General features: G+C 39.2%; 1 protein-coding gene across 5 annotated transcripts in view; it reads left to right on the forward strand.

The window, feature by feature from the left end:
- The window catches only part of LOC128685962 (translocation protein SEC62), a 118913-nt gene that overhangs the window by 34149 nt on the left and 62872 nt on the right, over positions 1-21892 (forward strand). For 2 of the 5 annotated variants that reach the window (XM_070083303.1, XM_070083304.1), the window contains exon 2: positions 15004-15060. The exons of the other annotated variants lie outside the window; for them this stretch is intronic. In XM_070083303.1, coding sequence (XP_069939404.1) covers positions 15004-15060 — 57 coding nt within the window. The remainder of the gene's footprint in view (positions 1-15003; positions 15061-21892) is intronic. 5 annotated transcript variants of the gene reach the window in all.

Consider the following 21892-nt stretch of genomic DNA (forward strand, 5'->3'; position numbering starts at 1 on the left):
ATCTTGGCGATAAAATGTAGCGGTATGCGGATTTAACGTTATGTGATGCCAACGGTATGCGGGGGCCCACTGTAATCAATTGTTTTTTGTGCTTGTTTATTTTGTGTGACTGCTAAATAAGCCACCATGGGGCCAAAGAAAGTTCCAAGTGCCAGCCATGTGTGCAAAGAGAAATGAGTTGCAAAGATTTGTGGAGAAATATCACCCTAACAAAGCTGTTGCAAGCCATGTCTGTCCATGTCTGGACAGATTTTTTGTGCAACAGGGGTCCAGTGACTCTCAAGCTGGTCCTAGTGCCAGTAAAAGACAAAGAAGGGAAGTAACCCCAGATAGGGCCTTGATACCTGAATTCCTTATGGACAGAGATTCCCCTTCCAAACAATAACCTCTCCTCCTCCCTCTCCCCTCCTCGCCGTCTTCCATATGCCAACAAGAGTCTTCAATAAAAGTAAAAGTGATGTTAAATGTTCATTTATCCATTTCATTAGTCATTTATATTTATTTCTCTTTGGTTTCTGTATGTAAAACTATAGTTATTCTCTATAAAATGTATTTTTTGTTAATATTTTTGGGTGTCTGGAACGGATTAATTGGATTTACGTTACAGGTCTCCCTCAACATTCACGTTTTCAGCTTTCGCGGGCTTCACACATTCGCGAATTCCCAACCGCCAAATTCCCAACTGCCAAATTCCCAGCCGCCAAATCATATTCAAGTTTCCCGCCACCTGCGAGTCCCTACTACCCTCCCTCCTACCCCCGCAACTGGCAGCCAGCTCTCCCACCACTCAGTGTGGTGAGTGTTTTGTTTGTTCATTATTTGCTATTAACCCTTTCAGGGTCTGTCCCATAGATCTACGGCTTTACGGTGAGTGTCCAAACCGTAGATCTACGCCATGAGCTCAGCTCACTCTGATAAACTGTGAGTGGTACATTTGGGCCTAGATATGAGAGAATACATCTATGTGGTATGTGTGCACCACATAAAACAGATCCTGCAGCACACTGTGTATAATGAGAGAAAAAAACTGAAATCATGATTTTTCGATTAAAACAGCAACTTTGCAGTGTTTTTTCGTATGTTTTTCATAGTTGTATTTGCGATTTCTTGGTCTCATTTGATAGAATGGAAGACATATTACAGAAATAGATTTGATTTTCATTGGTTTTAGTACTGGAAATGGCTTGAAACTGAGCTCAAAGTAGCGGAAATGTTAAATTTTTGCCGATATTCAAGAGTAAACAAACGACCTCACACGTCTAATACACGTCAGCTGGTGGGTCTAATATACATTCACAAATATGGTGATGATATTTATACAATTATTACAGTATTGCATAACAGTAAATCTTCTATTTTTTGGTGTGAATAAAAATTCATTATGTGAATAAAAAATAAAAATGTAATTTATTTGTAAAGCCTCAAAACATAACTAATGAACAGAGGAAATGTTAGTTTAGTGCCAGGAATGCCTACATTGTTTATTCTGGACCCTATTTTGAAATTGGAATATTTTGAACTTTGTGTTAAATTGGCCAAATTAACAATTTCCGATCACTTTATTTTGTAGTTGAAACAGTTGACTTGGAGATTTCTTGTGCTCAATCGATAGAATAGAAGTAATACTAGTGAAATAGCTAAGAATTTGGTTGATTGGAATAATGTAATTGGCCTAAAATGGGAGTCAAAGTCGGCAAAATCGCCGATTCGTAAACATCGCTGACACATCAAAATTCGCGAGAGCATAATTTTGTCAATTTTCCACCAAATTTCGTACTTTTTGTTTTATTACCTTCACAAAAAGATTCTCTACGATTTTGTAAGAAAACATAACAAATTTTTTTTTTGAAAATTCTTGGACACTGGTGCGTGACTCCAGATTTGGGCCTTGGACCCTGAAAGGGTTAATTAAACTGCAGTATAAATAATGTAAACCCATTCATGACTGCATATTGGAATGGTTATTCGGACAGGTATTAGACGGTGAAGTGTTTACTCTTGAACACAGCAAAGAATCAAACATTTCTGCTACTGCTAATAATAACAATAGTAATAATAATAATAATAATAATAATAATAATAATAATAATAATAATAAATACGATATAATTGAAGAAGGAAGTTGTACAAAAATACGAGGGAGTGGTTGGCACATCGTCAGTGTGGCTTTGTTTATGCTGGAGTGAGCATTAGTCTCCCTGCTCTTCCAAACATTTCACAATAATTCATTGTGTTTGGTACTTGTAGATTGAGTGCGACTGGAGTGGTAGAGGCAGTGGTTGAGGCAGTGGTTGAGGCAGCTGTTGAGGCAGCTGTTGAGGCAGCTGTTGAGGCAGCGATTGAGGCAGCTGTTGAGGCAGCGATTGTGGCAGTGGGTGAGGCAGCGATTGAGGCAGTGGGTGAGGCAGCTGTTGAGGCAGCGATTGAGGCAATGGTTGAGGCAGCTATTGAGGCAGTGGGTGAGGCAGCTGTTGAGGCAGCGATTGAGGCAGTGGGTGAGGCAGCTGTTGAGGCAGTGCATGAGGCAGCGATTGAGGCAGCTGTTGAGGCAGCGATTGAGACAGCTGTTGAGGCAGCGATTGAGGCACCTGTTGAGGCAGCGATTGAGGCAGCTGTTGAGGCAGCGATTGAGGCAGCTGTTGAGGCAGCGATTGAGGCAGCTGTTGAGGCAGCAATTGAGGCAGCTGTTGAGGCAGCGATTGAGGCAGTGGTCACTGAGGCAGCTGTTGAGGAAGCGATTGAGGCAGCTGTTGAGGCAGCGATTGAGGCAACTGTTGAAGCAGCGACTGAGGCAGTGGGTGAGGCAGCTGGTGAGGAAGCGATTGAGGCAGTGGTATTTAATAACATACATGTTATTAATAATAATAATACATGTTATTAATATGTACTATTATTATTTATAACATATGTTATTAAATACCACTGCCTCAACCACTGAATTATTATGAAATGTTTGGAAGAGCAGGGAGACTAATGCTCACTCCAGCATAAACAAAGCCACACTGATGATGTGTCAACCACTCCCTCGTATTTTTGTACAATTTCCTTCTTCAATTATATCGTATTATTATTATTATTATTATTATTATTACTATTATTATTATTATTATTATTATTATTACTATTGTTATTACCTGGAGTTTACCTGGAGAGAGTTCCGGGGGTCAACGCCCCCGCGGCCCGGTCTGAGACCAGGCCTCCTGGTGGATCAGAGCCTGATCAACCAGGCTGTTGCTGCTGGCTGCACGCAAACCAACATACGAGCCACAGCCCGGCTGATCCGGAACTGACTTTAGGTGCTTGTCCAGTGCCAGCTTGAAGACTGCCAGGGGTCTGTTGGTAATCCCCCTTATGTGTGTTGGGAGGCAGTTGAACAGTCTGGGGCCCCTGACACTTATTGTATGGTCTCTTAACGTGCTAGTGACACCCCTGCTTTTCATTGGGGGGATGGTGCATCGTCTGCCAAGTCTTTTGCTTTCGTAGTGGGTGATTTTCGTGTGCAAGTTCGGTACTAGTCCCTCTAGGATTTTCCAGGTGTATATAATCATGTATCTCTCCCTCCTGCGTTCCAGGGAATACAGGTTTAGGAACCTCAAGCGCTCCCAATAATTGAGGTGTTTTATCTCCGTTATGCGCGCCGTGAAAGTTCTCTGTACATTTTCTAGGTCGGCAATTTCACCTGCGTTGAAAGGTGCTGTTAGTGTGCAGCAATATTCCAGCCTAGATAGAACAAGTGACCTGAAGAGTGTCATCATGGGCTTGGCCTCCCTAGTTTTGAAGGTTCTCATTATCCATCCTGTCATTTTTCTAGCAGATGCGATTGATACAATGTTATGGTCCTTGAAGGTGAGATCCTCCGACATGATCACTCCCAGGTCTTTGACGTTGGTGTTTCGCTCTATTTTGTGGCCAGAATTTGTTTTGTACTCTGATGAAGATTTAATTTCCTCATGTTTACCATATCTGAGTAATTGAAATTTCTCATCGTTGAACTTCATATTGTTTTCTGCAGCCCACTGAAAGATTTGGTTGATGTCTGCCTGGAGCTTTGCAGTGTCTGCAATGGAAGACACTGTCATGCAGATTCGGGTGTCATCTGCAAAGGAAGACACGGTGCTGTGGCTGACATCCTTGTCTATGTCGGATATAAGGATGAGGAACAAGATGGGAGCGAGTACTGTGCCTTGTGGAACAGAGCTTTTCACCGTAGCTGCCTCGGACTTTACTCTGTTGACGACTACTCTCTGTGTTCTGTTAGTGAGGAAATTATAGATCCATCGACCGACTTTTCCTGTTATTCCTTTAGCACGCATTTTGTGCGCTATTACGCCATGGTCACACTTGTCGAAGGCTTTTGCAAAGTCTGTATATATTACATCTGCATTCTTTTTGTCTTCTAGTGCATTTAGGACCTTGTCGTAGTGGTCCAATAGTTGAGACAGACAGGAGCGACCTGTTCTAAACCCATGTTGCCCTGGGTTGTGTAACTGATGGGTTTCTAGATGCGTGGTGATCTTGCTTCTTAGGACCCTTTCAAAGATTTTTATGATATGGGATGTTAGTGCTATTGGTCTGTAGTTCTTTGCTGTTGCTTTACTGCCCCCTTTGTGGAGTGGGGCTATGTCTGTTGTTTTTAGTAACTGTGGGACGACCCCCGTGTCCATGCTCCCTCTCCATAGGATGGAAAAGGCTCGTGATAGGGGCTTCTTGCAGTTCTTGATGAACACAGAGTTCCATGAGTCTGGCCCTGGGGCAGAGTGCATGGGCATGTCATTTATCGCCTGTTCGAAGTCATTTGGCGTCAGGATAACATCGGATAGGCTTGTGTTAATCAAATTTTGTGGCTCTCTCATAAAAAATTCATTTTGATCTTCGACTCTCAGTCTGGTTAGCGGCTTGCTAAAAACTGAGTCATATTGGGACTTGAGTAGCTCACTCATTTCCTTGTTGTCATCTGTGTAGGACCCATCTTGTTTAAGTAGGGGCCCAATACTGGACGTTGTTCTCGATTTTGATTTGGCATAGGAGAAGAAATACTTTGGGTTTCTTTCGATTTCATTTATGGCTTTTAGTTCTTCCCGCGATTCCTGACTCCTAAAGGATTCTTTTAGCTTAAGTTCGATGCTTGCTATTTCTCTGACCAGTGTCTCCCTACGCATTTCAGATATATTGACCTCTTTTAGCCGCTCTGTTATTCTTTTCCGTCGCCTGTAAAGGGAGCGCCTGTCTCTTTCTGTTTTACATCTACTCCTCCTTTTTCTTAGAGGAATAAGCCTTGTGCATACATCGAGTGCTACCGAGTTAATCTGTTCTAGGCATAAGTTGGGGTCTGTGTTGCTTAGTATATCTTCCCAGCTTATATCGGTTAGGACTTGGTTTACTTGGTCCCACTTTATGTTTTTGTTATTGAAGTTGAATTTGGTGAATGCTCCCTCGTGACTAATCTCATTATGTCGGTCTGGGGCTCCGCGCATACATGACTGAACCTCAATTATGTTGTGATCTGAGTATATTGTTTTTGATATGGTGATATTTCTTATCAGATCATCATTGTTAGTGAAGATGAGGTCTAGTGTATTCTCCAGTCTAGTAGGCTCTATTATTTGCTGGTTTAAATTGAATTTTGTGCAGAGATTTAAAAGCTCGCGTGAGTGTGAGTTTTCATCAGAGCTGCCTCCTGGTGTTATTACTGCAACAATATTATTTGCTATATTCCTCCATTTTAGGTGCCTTAAGTTGAAATCCCCCAGGAGCAAGATGTTGGGTGCAGGAGCTGGAAGGTTTTCCAGACAGTGGTCAATTTTTAACAGCTGTTCCTGGAATTGCTGGGATGTTGCATCCGGAGGCTTGTAGACTATCACAATGACTAGGTTTTGGTTCTCGACCTTTACTGCTAAAACTTCCACTACATCATTTGAGGCATTTAGCAGTTCTGTGCAAACAAGTGACTCTGCAATGTACAGGCCAACCCCCCCCTTTTGCCTGTTCACTCTGTCACATCTGTATAGGTTGTAACCTGGGATCCATATTTCGTTGTCCAAGTGATCCTTTATGTGGGTCTCAGTGAAAGCCGCGAACATTGCCTTTGCCTCTGCAAGCAGTCTACGGATGAAAGGTATTTTGTTGTTTGTTGCTGGCTTTAGACCCTGTATATTTGCAAAGAAGAATGTTATCGGACTGGTGGTATTGTTGGTACTGGGGGGGGATTTTTTTTCCGGCATTAGTATCTGTATCTGTTGGTTTGGAGTGGAGGCCATCGACTGTGGTTCCACTCCAGGAATGACTGGATTTGGTGTACGATTTCTGCCATTTCCTGCCAGTTTTTTTTCCTTCCTGGCACTAAAAAACCTCTCCCTCTTGAGTGGCTGTGGCTACCCAGGTTTTCCCATGGCCTGGATGTTTTGTATCTTTTTGTCCCCTTTAGATGGTATGCCTGGCAATTTAAGTTATAGCACAGTCTTTCCTGTACTGAAGAGGTACACAGTTCAGGGTGAAAAAGCTTACAGGAAGGGAGTTTGCATTTTCCTGTTGTCATATGGGCATGGCATTTCCTAGGGTGGTCATAGTTGCACGTCCCATCTGTTTTTCCAGATTTCCCATGCCAGCAGATACCGAGTGCATAGTATGTGCACAGGCTTGGTTTCCGTTTGCCTTGGGTTTCTGTGACTGTATTCCCTGTTGGTGCATGTTTCCCTGTCTTACTTCTATCCTCCCTAGCACCAACAATGGAGCTCCCACCATTTGTTTTTGGTAATATATCCTCACTATTGCTAGTGGAGTCCTCTTGTTTGCTATTTCCTGCGGTATTTCTAGTTTGCAATATTGGTTTTATCTTATCTTTGACTACACTTGTTTCCCTACTATGGCTCCTGTCCCCTATGAGGTCATTCATATGTATTCCTTCCTGCGTATAATTCCCGACTACCTGGACAAAATCTCCAGCTTCACCATTACTGTCTCCCAGGACAGCATCTCCAGCTTCCCCATTACTGTCTCCCAGGACAGCATCTCCAGCTTCACCATTACTGTCTCCCAGGACAGCACCTCCAGCTTCACCATTACTGTCTCCCAGGACAGCACCTCCAGCTTCCCCATTACTGTCTCCCAGGACAGCACTATCAGCCCCCCATTTACTGACTACCAGGACATCATCTCCAGCCTTACAGTTTCTGACTACATGGCCAGTATCAAGGGCAGTACCATTCAGCCCGGACTTTTTATGTTCCCATCTGTTGTAGAAAGCTTCCAGGTTTTCTATGAAAGCAGCTTTGATGTTGACCTCTTTTAATACCCTTGTGATTTTAGTCCACAGATTTATCTCATTTGGGCATACCCAAAAACACTTCCCTGTTTTAATACTGCTTGTAGCTAGTTCTTGGATATCTGCACAAGGGGCGTGACACCAATTTCCACAGAAATGACAATTTATGCATGTGGAAGCCCGTTTGTTTGACTGACCACAGACTACACACAGCTTCATAATGATTTGAATGGTTGATTTACTGCAATTCTACTAGCAACCTCTTGAATATTCTATTAATAACCTGCTAGGTGGTGCAGTAGCAGAAATGTTTGATTCTTTGCTGTGTTCAAGACTAAACACATGATGTCACCGTCCAATACCTGTCCGAATAGCCATTCCAATATGCAGTCATGAATGGGTTTACATTATTTATACTGTAGTTTAATAGCAAATAATGAACAAACAAAACACTCACCACACTGAGTGGTGGGAGGGCTGGCTGCCAGTTGCGGGGGTCGGAGGGAGGGTAGTAGGGACACGCAGTGGTTGGGGAAGTGGTGGAGGCATTGGTGGAGTCTGTGGTATTTAATAACATACATGTTATTAACCCTTTGAGGGTTTTCGTCGTACTAGTACGTCTTACGCGTAGGGGTTTTTGACGTACTAGTACTCATAAATTCTAGCGACCTCAAATCTAGTGGGAGAAAGCTGGTAGGCCTTCATATGAAAGAATGGGTCTATGTGGTCAGTGTGCACAGTCTAAAAAAAAATCCTGCAGCACACAGTGCATAATGAGAAAAAAAAAACTTTTTCCATTTTTTTTTAATAAATCAGCGACTTTGCAGTGTATTTTCGTATGGTATTTATTGTTGTATTCTAGTTTTCTTGGTCTCATTTTATAGAATGGAAGACATATTACTGAAATTGAGATGATTTTGACTGGTTTTACAATGAAAGGTGCCTTGAAATTGAGCTCAAAGTAGCAGAAATGTTCGATTTTTACCAAACTTCAAAAGTAAACAAATCGTGCCAAGCGTGCAATACACGTCAACTGGTGAGTCTAATATTCTTTCACAAGTGCACCAATAATATTTATACCATTTTTTACACTAATGCAGTAGTCTGCATAACAGTAAATCTTATATTTTTTGTGAGAATAAAAATTCAAAGTGGAAAGCAAAAGAATATAAGAGGGGCCTTGAGACGTGACTAATGACTAGAGGAAATGTCATTTTAGTGCCAGGAATGTCTTTCTTGTTTATTCTGGACCCTATTCCGAAATTGGCATCTTTTGAAATTTGTGTGAAATTGGCAAAATTGCTAAATTCTGACCACTGTACTGGATAGTTGAATTTATAAATGGGTGGTTTCTTGCACCCATTCGATAGAAAAAATGGAGTTCTAGCGAAATATTCATGTTTTTTGTCGACTAGTACAGTGAAATTGGCCGAAAATGGGGCTCAAAGTGGGCAAAATCGCCGATCCGTAAACATCGCCGAGACCGCTAACTTTGCGAGAGCATAATTCCGTAAGTTTTCTATCAAATTTCAAACTTTTGGTGTCGTTATGATCGGGAAAAGATTCTCTATCTTTTCATAAGAGAAAATAATTTTTTTTTTTTTTTAAATTTGGCCGACCCTGAGAACGAGTTTCGGAGAGGGCCTGTCGACCCTCAAAGGGTTAAAGCATAACATGTATATATTTAGTACAATTTACGACGTTTTCATGTATTTTATGATTGTTCATGGTTCAACAAGTTAAGGAAGCAGTATTGTATTATATTTCCCTACAATATATTGGGGCACCAAACATTCACGGTTTTTCAACATTCGTGAGGCTCTTGATCCCCTAACCCTCGCGAATGTTGAGGGAGACCTGTATTTCTTATGGGAAATATTGCTTCAGTTTTCGTCAGACTTTTTTGAATGAATTAATCACAAAAACCGAGGTGCCGCTGCATTAAGTAGGTTTTAAATTTGAGACATTACTGGTTGTGCTAATGATAATTATCATTAGAAATGTAACCTTACTTAATGACACCCACCTAACCCAACCAAAAATAACCTAATCTTACTTCACCATTGCTCTTGGTCTGCTACTTTTTTACATCCCCTTTGATTGGCCAGGCTGCAATATAAGGTTCATTAGCTCTGCCATGCTGCACATGCCAAAGAAATGTATACAGGAAGGCCCCACTTATACGGCTGGTTAGGTTCCAGGCTACCGCCGTAAAGTGGAAACCGCCATAAAGTGGAACACCCTTTTTTTTCCATTTACAAATGCATACAAACACTAGATAACAAGTTTACACTAACATATATTAAGTTAGCAATAGAACCAGGCATCAAAAAACAATAAAAAAGTACAATACACACATAGTGCACTCATTACTTACCTTAAAATATTTATAGTCTTAATCTAGGGTGAGACAAGTAGTATTTATTGTAAGAAATCAAGTGTGGTATGTATGGTAGTCAGCCAGGCTACCATACCAGGCCACCCCACCCACACATACAATTCTATGATATTTAAGCATCCCAGAGCGATAAAATGTATATACAGTTCACTCATTACTTACCTTAAAATATAGGGTGAGATGAGTAGTATTTATTGTAAAAAATCAAGTGTGGTATGTATGGTAGTCAGCCGGGCTACCATACCAGGCCAACCCACCTACACATATTCTATTACATTTAAGCATCCCAGAGCGATAAAATGTATATACAGTTCACTCATTACTTACCTTAAAATATTTGTGATTATAGTCTTAATGTAGGGTCAGGAGTAAGTAAATGAGATAAAACGAATAAATGAGAGAGAGAAAGAATGAGTGCATGAGAGAGGACAGGCGCAGAGTTATGTAAACAAACCAGGCGAAGGTAAGTTTTGTAAACGAAGTGTACACGTCTGGTTTGTGTACAAGTTACATTGTGTACAGGTTGTCTCTACATTGATACGGTAGAATAAATAAAGAAGAACACTCCCATTCTCATGTAACATCATTTTGAGAAGAAATAATGCTCTGAGTGAAGGCAATGGAAATAAGTCACTCTGACTTTTTTGGGTTATCCTAGGTTCTCTACACATATGTTGTTATGTATGATAATCTATGTAACTGTATTTGTGCATACCTGAATAAACTTACTTACATACATACGAAAGGAATAATTTTCTGCAGTTACCCCCAGTAACACATTTTCTCTTATGTTAGATTAGAGAAAATGTTATTCTTGGCATCACTTGTACAAGTTATCTGGCTACCACATCTCATATTTATGTTTATTTATTCTATTTTGGGGTGTATTTATCATCTTTTTATGTTATGTATCGTGTTTATTATATAATTTTGAAAAAAATATCATGGATGAATTAATGAAAATGTGTATATTAACGTAATATACAACATTTAATGAGACTCGGTGATTATTATTATTATTATTATTATTATTATTATTATTATTATTATTATTATTATTATTATTAGCATTTCTAATATGGCGTCACTTGTGCAAGTCGTCTGCTACCACATCTCATATTTATGTTTATTTATTCTATTGTAGGATGTATTTATCATCTTTTTATGTTATGTATCGTGTTTATTATATAATTTTGAGAAAATATCATAGATGGATTAATGAAAATGTGTATTTAACGTAATATACGACATTTAAATGAGACTCGATGATTATTATTATCATTACTAATATGACGTCTGGAGTCATAAGACACTCTTACTGATTTTAATGTGTACCTGCACACCAGCACAGTATGTAAGTTTATTTAAGTACAGGTATACATAAGTATAATTATCAGAGTATATATAAAATAGGAAATAACTTTTAAAAACATTTGAAATTTTGGAGTTTCCAGACAAAATGGAGAGACTTAGTGCTTACTGAGCTCACGAAGAATGTAAACAAACAAGGTGGGGCGCGGTGACCGTATTAGAAAGTCAGGTGGGGGGAGCCGTATAGCGAGTTTTGGTCATAATTTGAAATGACCGTATTAGAGGAACGCCGTAAAGTGAAACGCCGTAAAGTGAAACGCCGTAAAGCGGGGCCCTGCTGTATATTTTTTTTTACTAATAACCCAAAATAATAATAAGTGGATAGTGTGTATATTTCATGGAATATAGAGTGTCCGATTTTTGCTGAGGAGCAGTTTTCAGTTTATAATCTTGAATAACCCTAAGGATGTAACCTTGTATATTTATAAAAACTTGGTTCTGACAGTTTGTATATTTGTGGTTGAGCTCATCATTATTTATAAAAAATATTAGTTTGGGTGTATATTTCTATGTGTGGGATATTTATGTATTAGTTTAGGTTGTTAGCCGTAATGCACAGATAAGTTTAAACTATAGTAGCTCATAATCATCACTATTACTGGAAGATTCTGGCTACAGTCTAGCTTACAGTACCTGGTATACGTACGTATTAAATTTCAACTTGAGATGTTGGAAGAAAATTACTTCGTGTGTATGTTGATGGTATTGTAAATCAACCTCCCCTCCCCCCAACAGCCTGGTCTTGGACCAGATGTCCTAGATTGTAATGGAAATACTATTTCAAGAATAAAATTTGTTAAGAAGTATGTACAGTGAAAAGTAATGGTAAGTGTATACTGAATGCAACTTTTATATAAACTTGTAAAATTTATGTGCCATATTTGTATTTGAGATATACTGTAGAAAAGATCACCAGTCTGCCAGACTGCTGATCGTCTTGTATTTAAATAGCAAGAAGATACAGTAGTTGCTTCCTGTATGGTTATTGTCTACCATCCCACTAGTTACTCACAACTTTCAGAGTTTTGACTTTTACCTCGCTTGGTGACATAATTGAGCATATTACATTATAATTATTGATGTGGGGGTTACATTATACCAGATGAGGTTTTAAAAATTAGAACAAAGTTTTGTGTCAGAGGATCTCCCCTTCAAAGACCATAACATTGCATCAATCGCATCCAGAAAAATGACAGGATAGATAATGAGAACCTTCAAAACTAGGGATGCCAAGCCCATGATGACACACTTCAGGTCACTCGTTCTATCTAGGCTGGAATATTGCAGCACACTAACAGCACCTTTCAAGGCTGGTGAAATTGCTGACCTAGAAAATGTACAGAGAACCTTCACAACACACCTAACTGCGATAAAACACCTCAATTACTGGGAACACTTGAAGTTCCTCAACCTCTACTCCCTAGAATGCAGGCAGGAGAGATACATGATTATGTACACTTGGAAAATCTTAGAGGGATTAGTTCCAAACTTACACATGAAAATCACTTCCTATGAAAGCAAAAGACTCAGCAGATGATGCAACATCTCCCCAGTGAAAAGTAGGGGCGCCACTAGCATGATAAGAGAACACAGTAAGTGTCAGGGGTTCAAAACTGTTCAGATGCCTCCCAGCATACATAAGGGGGATTACCAATAGACCCCTGGCTGTTTTCAAGAAGGCACTGGACAGGCACCTAAAGCCGGTACCTGACCAGCCGGGCTGTGGTTTGTACGTCAGTTTGCATGCAGCCAGCAGTAACAGCCTGGTTGATCAGGCCCTGATCTACCATGAGACCTGGTCACAGACCGGGCCGTGGGGGCGTTGACCCCCAAAACCCTCTCCAGGTATACTCCAGGTATACAAAAATAGGGGTAATGTGTGACATACAGTATCGTTAAGCCTCTTTTACAGTTAAAGTACCAGGAAAAGGCTGAAATAGGTGATTATCCACTATATAATTGTAAAAGAGACCATCCTGAGTGATGGAATATGAGAGGCAAAAACTGCTTGATAGGTTTACTGTGTTAGGTACCAGTAAACAAATTTGGGCTTTTATCATGTAAAATGGCATAGAACAGGGTAACTGTATAATGTAGTGTATTAATTTTAGTAAAAGGGTAAAATAAGTTAGAATGAGAATGTTTCGTTGGGATTATTAATTCCGGAGGAATTAGAAAGCCAGTCAGTGTGACAGTTCCATTTGGGTCATGAATAGGTCCTTCCCAGAATGTGAAGCACAGCTGCCAACTAACTCCCAGGCATCTGTTTACTGCTAGGTAATGGGTAGCTGGTGCAAGACTTGCCTTGTGTGGGGCATGACCGAATATCCTTTTGATTATGAATTCGGCGTGCTAACCACTGCACTGTGAGGTACAGTATACTGTATGGCTGTGATACCATGCTTGGTGCCCCTACCATATTTAATAAAATTTTTATTGCAATTTTTTTGTGATTTGTGATATTTAATTCTAGTCTTGGTTATTTTTTTTTTTTTTTTATTATCACACCGGCCGATTCCCACCAAGGCAGGGTGGCCCGAAAAAGAAAAACTTTCACCATCATTCACTCCATCACTGTCTTGCCAGAAGGGTGCTTTACACTACAGTTTTTAAACTGCAACATTAACACCCCTCCTTCAGTCTTGGTATAAAAATTTAAACAAATAGATTTACAGTAATGAAATTAAACTTAAAACCTCTATCTACTGTGCTTCAACTTGACACACAAAACAGTATTTACAAATCATGAGTTAAAAAAACTTCCAAAATGTACAATATAGTAGATATTACTGGAGATTTCAATTACTGATGATAGGAATGTTAAGAAGTAAATTTTTGGAGTCGGTAAAGTTATGTACTGTACTGAGGTTGCATTGTGTTAAAAATTTCCTTACTAATCTTATGTTTTTCATAAATCATTGAGAAAGGTATGGTAGTTTTTTTTTTTTTTTTGGTCTACCAAATGGCTAGCTGAGAACCTGCATACCATGGTAGGTGGTGGCACCGTATCTTGATGTACAGTGCACCAGGCTTATGTATTTAGTGGTTCATAAACAACTCATTATATGTAAGTGAATATCCTACTTATCATTGAGGTGCATTTGGCTGCTTTTTCATATTGAACTCTTAAAGTGAACTGCTTGATGGTAATTTGGTTAATCAGTGATCAAGCAATCACTACACAGTAGTGTACATGTATATGTGAAATAATGCTGTTTTCACAGTTGAAGATTTCAATATGAAATTAGTTATATTTTTTAATAGGTTACTGGCTGACTCATTTGTGAAGGTCATTTTAATTTATGGACCTCATTCCCTAACAGTGTTAATAATGAAGCCTTGTCTAAGGCTATGAGATAGCTCTGGAAATTATCTTTGGATTATATCAGTCTTATTTGTTCTTGCTGAAGTAAATTAAATATTTTTATACATCACCATCACTAATAATCTATGTATAGAGTATTTACTTTCATCTGTGATTACCTGCAGCATTTATAACTATGGTGCTTACTATGTAGCTACAGGAGAAAAGCTGTGTGTGTGATGTCCCATCTTCAGTACTTTTGTGTAAATTTTTGAAATTTCCATTAGTTGTAGCACTTGTAAGCACCTGCTTTTTTCATTTATTCCACTATTTCACCATTCTGCAAAGAAAAAATTTCTAGTATACCTCTAACTTCATAATGTGTTTGAATTGTGAAAGGTAGTTTGCCTACGGTTAGATGGAAATTCATTCAAAGTTTCATACATAGACTGCCAGTTACAATGACAGTTACAAAAATTATCAGTGCTCATATGGTAGTTTTCACATGCTTGTTATACATTGATTGAATCGCTAATTTCTTGTGTTATATGCAAGTAATAGTTTAAGAATATGAGAACATAAGAGGAGACCTGCAGTAAGTCATGCAAGGCAGGTCTCAATCCCACCCATTCCCACTCGTGTATTTTGTGACTGTTGGTTTTATCACAGGATGACCAGGAGCGTATGGGTCCATATATAAAGCGCTGCTCTTCAAACAAAAATGAGGTGATATCGTCCTAAAAAGTATTTTGAGTCCTTTCAGATTATTCAGTACTGTACTCTTTTTACTTGTAGCATTTTGCTTAAATATCTCTTGAAGAGTGAGAGAAATGTCCTTAACTGTTAGCTAAACATGAGTCTTGGCTTTCATGGCACGATGTGAATCTCATCATCACTGATTGCTATTAATTTTTATGTATTTTTTCGTGTTTAAAGAAGTGTGTAATTTAAAAGAAATGGCAGTTTTATGAGAATGTTTAATCTTTTAGCATGCAACGTGTAATTGCTTGACAGAACAGCTCTGAACATGTGGTGTTGCTGATTTGACATACTATGCAACATTACTCTTATATGCAAGTGGTTGGATTCTGAGTTGTTGGAATATTTTTTTTTTTTGTTACATGATTTTACTAAGATAAATATCTTTTTGTGTGGTAAATCTAAATCAATTTTGCATTTTGGGCATATCAAATCCTCATTCCGGATGCCAACGATGAATATTGGAAACAATAATTTGACCTTTTCTTGAGAGTACAGATATTGCCATAAAAAGTTCACAAGTTCATAGGAGAAAATGTACTGAACAAAAAATTGATTGCTGTAGTAAATCAGGGATGAGGTAAGTAAAGCCGAAATACTTTTGGATGTGACTGAAGAGAGAAGCAGAGGAGATGTAACAATTTTCATGTCAGGGAGTGTCTGTGAGAGTTGGCTTTTGATATCAGTTTACTTGGCAATGGAAGAAAAGTAATAATGGTAAGCAAATGGAAAAAAATTGTGTACTCATAAATACTAAAGTACAGTGGGCCCCTGGTTTTCGTCAATCTGTTCCAGAAGGTTGATTGAGATTCAAAATGGACGAAAACCGAAGTAATATTTCCCATAAGAAATAATGTAAATCCAATTAATCTGTTCCAGACACCCAAAAATATTAACAAAAAATAAATTAAGTTAGTAATAGAACTAGTTAGTTTAATATGTTTATTATGCACCCCATACCCATCCTGTGGGCGGTAGTCAAAAGATTACAGAGGTACATAATTGGTCCAGGGACTGGACTCCAAAGTTTTGATAGCTGAGCAAGTTACAGAGGTAATGAACTCACAATTACAAAGGTAATGAACTCACAATTTACAAAGGTAATGAACTTCATGTAGCATCTCACTTTTCCCTACCCCCCTGGGAAGTTCCAGCTGTTCGAGTCTGTTCTTTCTCACTCCCTTGCTCGAAAACCCAACTGTCTACGGTAGCTTCCCGCTCTCTTTTTCTTGACCACTTCCACTCTCATTCTCATGCCATTGCAGTGTACACAAATGGCTCTAAGTCTTCTGATGGTGTAGGATTCGCAGCAGTGTTTCCGGACAGCGTCGTACGAGGGCATTTACTATCTTCAGCTAGTATCTTTACTGCTGAATTGTATGCCATTCTTGCAGCACTTATCCGTATTGCATCTATGCCTGTGTCATCATTTGTGGTTGTCTCAGACTCCCTTAGTGCTTTACAGGCTATACAGAAATTTGATACACCTCACCCCTTAGTCCTCCGTATCCAACTTTGGCTACGCCGCATCTCTACCAAGCATAAAGATATTGTTTTTTGTTGGGTCCCTGGTCATGTTGACATACAGGGCAATGAACAGGCAGACACTGCTGCACGGTCAGCAGTACATGACCTACCAGTTTCATATAGAGGTGTTCCATTTATGGACTATTTTGCTGCAATAGCTACCCACCTTCACACCCGTTGGCAACAATGTTGGTCTACTCTACTCGGTAACAAACTTCAATCTATTAAACCGAGTACATGTATAGGTTACTGGCCGTCTTCTTGTCACCAGTGCCGAGGTTAGGAGACTACTCTCTCCCGTCTCCGCATTGGCCATACTCATCTTACTCATGGATATCTCATGGAGAGGCGCCCTGCTCCTCTCTGTGGGAATTGTCAGGTTCCATTATCGGTCAGCCACATTCTGTTAGACTGCCCACTTTATCAACGAGCACGCAGAATTTACCTCCAACGTCGTCTTCGCTCCGCTGCTCTCTCTTTACCTTCCCTTCTCGCTGATGGACCCACCTTTCATTCGGACTCTCTCATTGACTTTTTGACAACAACTGACTTACTTCACAAACCCTGATGATACCTTCAGCCCTTTCTACCTCGATCTCATGCTACCCTCTACCCTGCACTATCTCCTGCCCTGCTGTTTTCTGTAACCTACTGATCGCCCCTCCCCCCTTCTGCCGCCCAATACCCTTGCTTCCTTTCCTACCCTGCAGCGCTGTATAGCCCTTGTAGCTTAGCGCTTCTTTTTTATTATAATAATAATAGATTACCCCAATCGTGACTGGGGATAATCTAGTCCATTATAATCGGCAGAACGAAAATCGGGGAATTTTTCCGTATTATAATTTTTCTCATATTCCCAGTTAATGCTAAAAGTGATGGATTTGTGATCACTTGCACCAGGCTCTTCAGCATTCTCTAGATTATTTACGAGTGTTTCCTTATTTGACAAGCCTAGGTCGAGCAAATTATTACCCCTGGTAGGCTCTGTTACACACTGCTTCAGAAAATAGTCCTGAACTATTTCCATAAAGTCACTGGACTCCAGATTATTGGTCAAAGAAGTCCAGTCAGTTTGACTAAAGTTAAAATCCCCAACTATCACTATGTTATTGTGTCTAGAAGCCCTAACAGTTTCGTCCCAAAGAAGTCTCCCTCTATCGTGATCCAAGCCTGGAGGTTGGTATATTACACCGAGAATGTTTTTCTTGGCCTTCTACAAACTCTACCCAAACAGATTCTGTTAATAATCTATCTATTTATATACCTGTTTTTATACAACAATTTTCTCATACATATAATGCAACTCCTCCCCCCTTCCCATTATATCTATCCACAGAACAACTTAAACCCTTGAATATTACACTCGGCAATCATATCCCGACTCTCTAAGTCATACCATGTTTCAGTTATTGCAATGACTTCAAAGTTCCATTTGGCAGTGTGATAGCAGCATCTCCAGCACTCTTTTAGAATGTAAAGTAAATGTAGCTACCTGGAGACATTGAGTGTATTCCAAGGGTTAATGCCTTCTTGGCCCAGTCCCAAATCTCCACTACCATATATGATCTTGTGAGGAAGAAATCCACTAAATTGAGTCTTGTGTAACTGTGATAAAGTTAGCAGGTGAAACTTTTAACAATGTTTGAAAGAGCATAAGCGTGCATGTAGTTAGGATAACCTTAACATTGCCTGCATCATGCACGAAAAATTCTTTGGACATCTCATGAAGCGAGATGACACCAAATTAGTTATTAACCCTTTGACTGTTTTGGTCGTATATATACTTCTTATGAGCCAGTGTTTCAGACGTACATATACTCAATAATTCTAGCGGCTTCAAATCAAGCAGGAGAAAGCTGGTAGGCCCACATGTGAGAGAATGGGTCTGTGTGATCAGTTTGCACCACATAAAAAAAATCCTGCAGGAAGCAGTACATAATGAGAAAAAAAAACTGACCGTTTTTTTGGATTAAAACGCTGACTTTGAGGTGTATTTTTGTATAGTATTTATTGTTGTATTCTCATTTTCATGGTCTTGCATGATAAAATGGAAAACATATTGCAGAAATAGAGATGATTTTGATTAGTTTCACGAAGAGAACGACCTTGAAATTGAGCTCAAAGTAACGGAAATGTTCGATTTTTACCAATGTTCAAGAGTGAGCAAATCACACCACACGTCCAATACACGTCAACTGGGGAGTCTAATATTCTTTCACTAGTGCACTGATATTATTTATACCATTTTTACAATAATGCAGTAGTCTGCATAACAGTAAATGTTTTATTTTTTGTATGAATAAAAAATCAAAATAGAAAGCAGTAGTACAGGTCTTCCATCACAAATCTGGCATCATTGGGACCTGTAGTGTGCCGGATTACAGAGTGGTTAGGTTAGAATACACTTAATAAAATTAACCAACTTGACTTAGGCAAAAATCGAACATTTCTGGTACTTCGAGCTCAATTTCAAGGTACTTTTCGCCATGAAAGCAATCAAAATCATGTCTATTTCTGTAATATATCTTTCTTTCTATCAAATGAGTCCAAAAAAATGAGAATACAACCATAAAAACTATACAAAAATATACTGCAAAGAGGGGGCTAATGGCTGAGAAGTGAACTCCCTTATTTATCATCCGTCTTTTTTATTTTTGTTGTACATTAAGAAGCATCTTTCCATCATACATTGCCCAAGTTTCAATGAGATAGCCCAACAAACAACCGAGAAAAAAAAAATTTTTACCAAAAATCATATATGGCAAGCCCAAGCCAGGTACTGGAAATAAGTCACTTTGACTTTTCTGGGTTATCCTAGGTTCTCTATACATACACTGCTATGTATGATAATCTATGTAACTGTATTTGTGTATACCTGAATAAACTTATTTACTTCTAGTCTGTCAACTGAGTACAAGAAACCGCCCATTCACTTATTTCAACTACCCAATAAAGTGGTCAGAAATTGGCAGTTTGGCCGATTTCACACAAATTTCAACAGATGCCAATTTCAAAATAGGATCCAGAATAAACAATGCAGACATTCCTGGCACTAAAATAACATTTTCTCTGTTCGTTAGTCATGGCTCCAGGCCCCTCTTATATTACTCTTGCTTACCATTTGGAATTTTTATTCACACAAAAAAAATAGAAGATTTACTGTTATGCAGACTACTGCATTATTGTAATGATTGTATAAATAATGTCAACCCAAACTACGTATTGGAATTGTGACTGGCAGGCGGACAGGTATTGGACGGTGACGTCATTTGTTTACTCTTGAGCTTCGCTAAAGAATAGAACATTTTCGCTACTGTGAGCGCAATTTCAAGGTACTTTTCATCATGAAAGCAATCAAAATCATATCTATTTCTGTAATATATATTTCATTCTATCAAATGAGGCCGAAAAAATGAGAATATAACCATAAAAACATACAAAAATATACCGCTAAGCGGCCGCTAATGGCTGAGAAGTGAACTCCGCTATTTATGGTCTGATTCCTTTCATTTTTGGTGTACGTTAAGAAGTATCTTTCCATCATACATTGCCCAGGTTTGAATAAGATAACCCAAAAAACAACTGAGAAAATAATAATAATAATAATAATATCTTTATTTACTACACGTACATGTACAAGGTATACAGGCCTAGCTGACATCAGTAACATACTGATATTTAGAAAGCCACTTGTTATGCAGAGCATTTCAAGAAAATTAGGTCAGTGTCCCAGGATAACGCCCACACTAGTCGGCTAACACCCAGGTACCCATTTTCTGATGGATAAACATAGACAACAGGTGTAAAGAAACACGCCTAATGTTTCTACCCTGGCTGGGAATCGAATATTTACCAAAAATCATATATGGCTAACCCAAGCCAGGTACTAAAAATAAGCCACGTTGAATTTTTTGGGTTATCCTAGGTTCTCTACACACATGCTGCTGTGTGTGATAATCTATATAGAGAAAATAACTTTTTTGTTTCAGGTTTATGGTGCAGTACGAGTGTATATCACAGTTAGCCCTGTGCTACACTCCGTTTTCTCTAATATAAGCCACCAAACAGGGATAGGAGAATGGTACGTACTTGTATACCATATCCTCTTCATACCTCCGTCGAAGTGCTCGGTATTATGCCAAATATTATTCATTCTGGAATATTTAACATGTTTTATGTTATTTATATTGTTTATTATGTCATATTAGATCAATTGTGATAGGCAAATAAGCTGTAGTGTTGATATTAGCATAATAATAAAGCATATTCTCCTGCATCATGAGACTGAGCTCATGGCAACCGACAATGTACTGTGTAGGTGCTTTACATAATGAGAAGCATTTCTTTTATTCATTGGAACCATGGCTAGGGCTAAAAGTAAGTACAGTGGACCCCCGGTTAACGATTTTAATCCGTGCAAGAGGGCTCATCGTTATGCGAAATAATCGTTATGCGAATCAATTTTCCCCATAAGAAATAATGGAAATAAAATTAATCCGTGCAAGACGCCCAAAAGTATGAAAAAAAATTTTTTTTACCACATGAAATGTTAATTTTAATACACACAAACTGAAAAAGGCATGCACAATTAAATGACACTTACTTTTATTGAAGATCTGGTGATGATTGATGGGATGGGAGGAGGGGAGAGCAATATCTTCTTACTGTTTAGAAGGGGAATCCCCTTCCATTAGGACTTGAGGTAGTAAGTCCTTTTCTGGGGTTACTTCCCTTCTTCTTTTAATGCCACTAGGGCCAGCTTCAGAGTCACTGGACTTCTTTCGCACAAGATATCTGTCCATAGTGGCCTGTACCTCTCGTTCCTTTATGACTTGCCTAAAGTGTTTCACAACATTGTCAGTGTAATAATCACCAGCACGGCTTGCAATAGCTGTGTGAGGGTGATTTTCATCCATGAAGGTTTGCACTTCAAGCCACTTAGCACAGATTTCCTTAATCTTTGAAGTAGGCAACTTCTTCAATTTCTCTCTCCCCTCCTCCGAAGCAATTTCCTCAGGTGTGGCCTCTTGCTGTTGAAGTTGATCTAGCAGCTCATCAGTGGTTAGTTCTTCATTGTCCTCCTCCACCAACTCTTCCACATCCTCCCCACTAACCTCCAACCCCAAGGACTTTCCCAATGCCACAATGGATTCCTCAACTGGCACAGGATTCTCAGGGTTAGCCTCAAACCCTTCAAAATCCCTTTTGTCTACACATTCTGGCCACAGTTTCTTCCAAGCAGAGTTCAAGGTCCTCTTTGTCACTTCCTCCC

The sequence above is a fragment of the Cherax quadricarinatus genome, chromosome 9 (assembly GCF_038502225.1).
Source record: "Cherax quadricarinatus isolate ZL_2023a chromosome 9, ASM3850222v1, whole genome shotgun sequence".
Lineage (NCBI taxonomy): Eukaryota > Metazoa > Arthropoda > Malacostraca > Decapoda > Parastacidae > Cherax > Cherax quadricarinatus.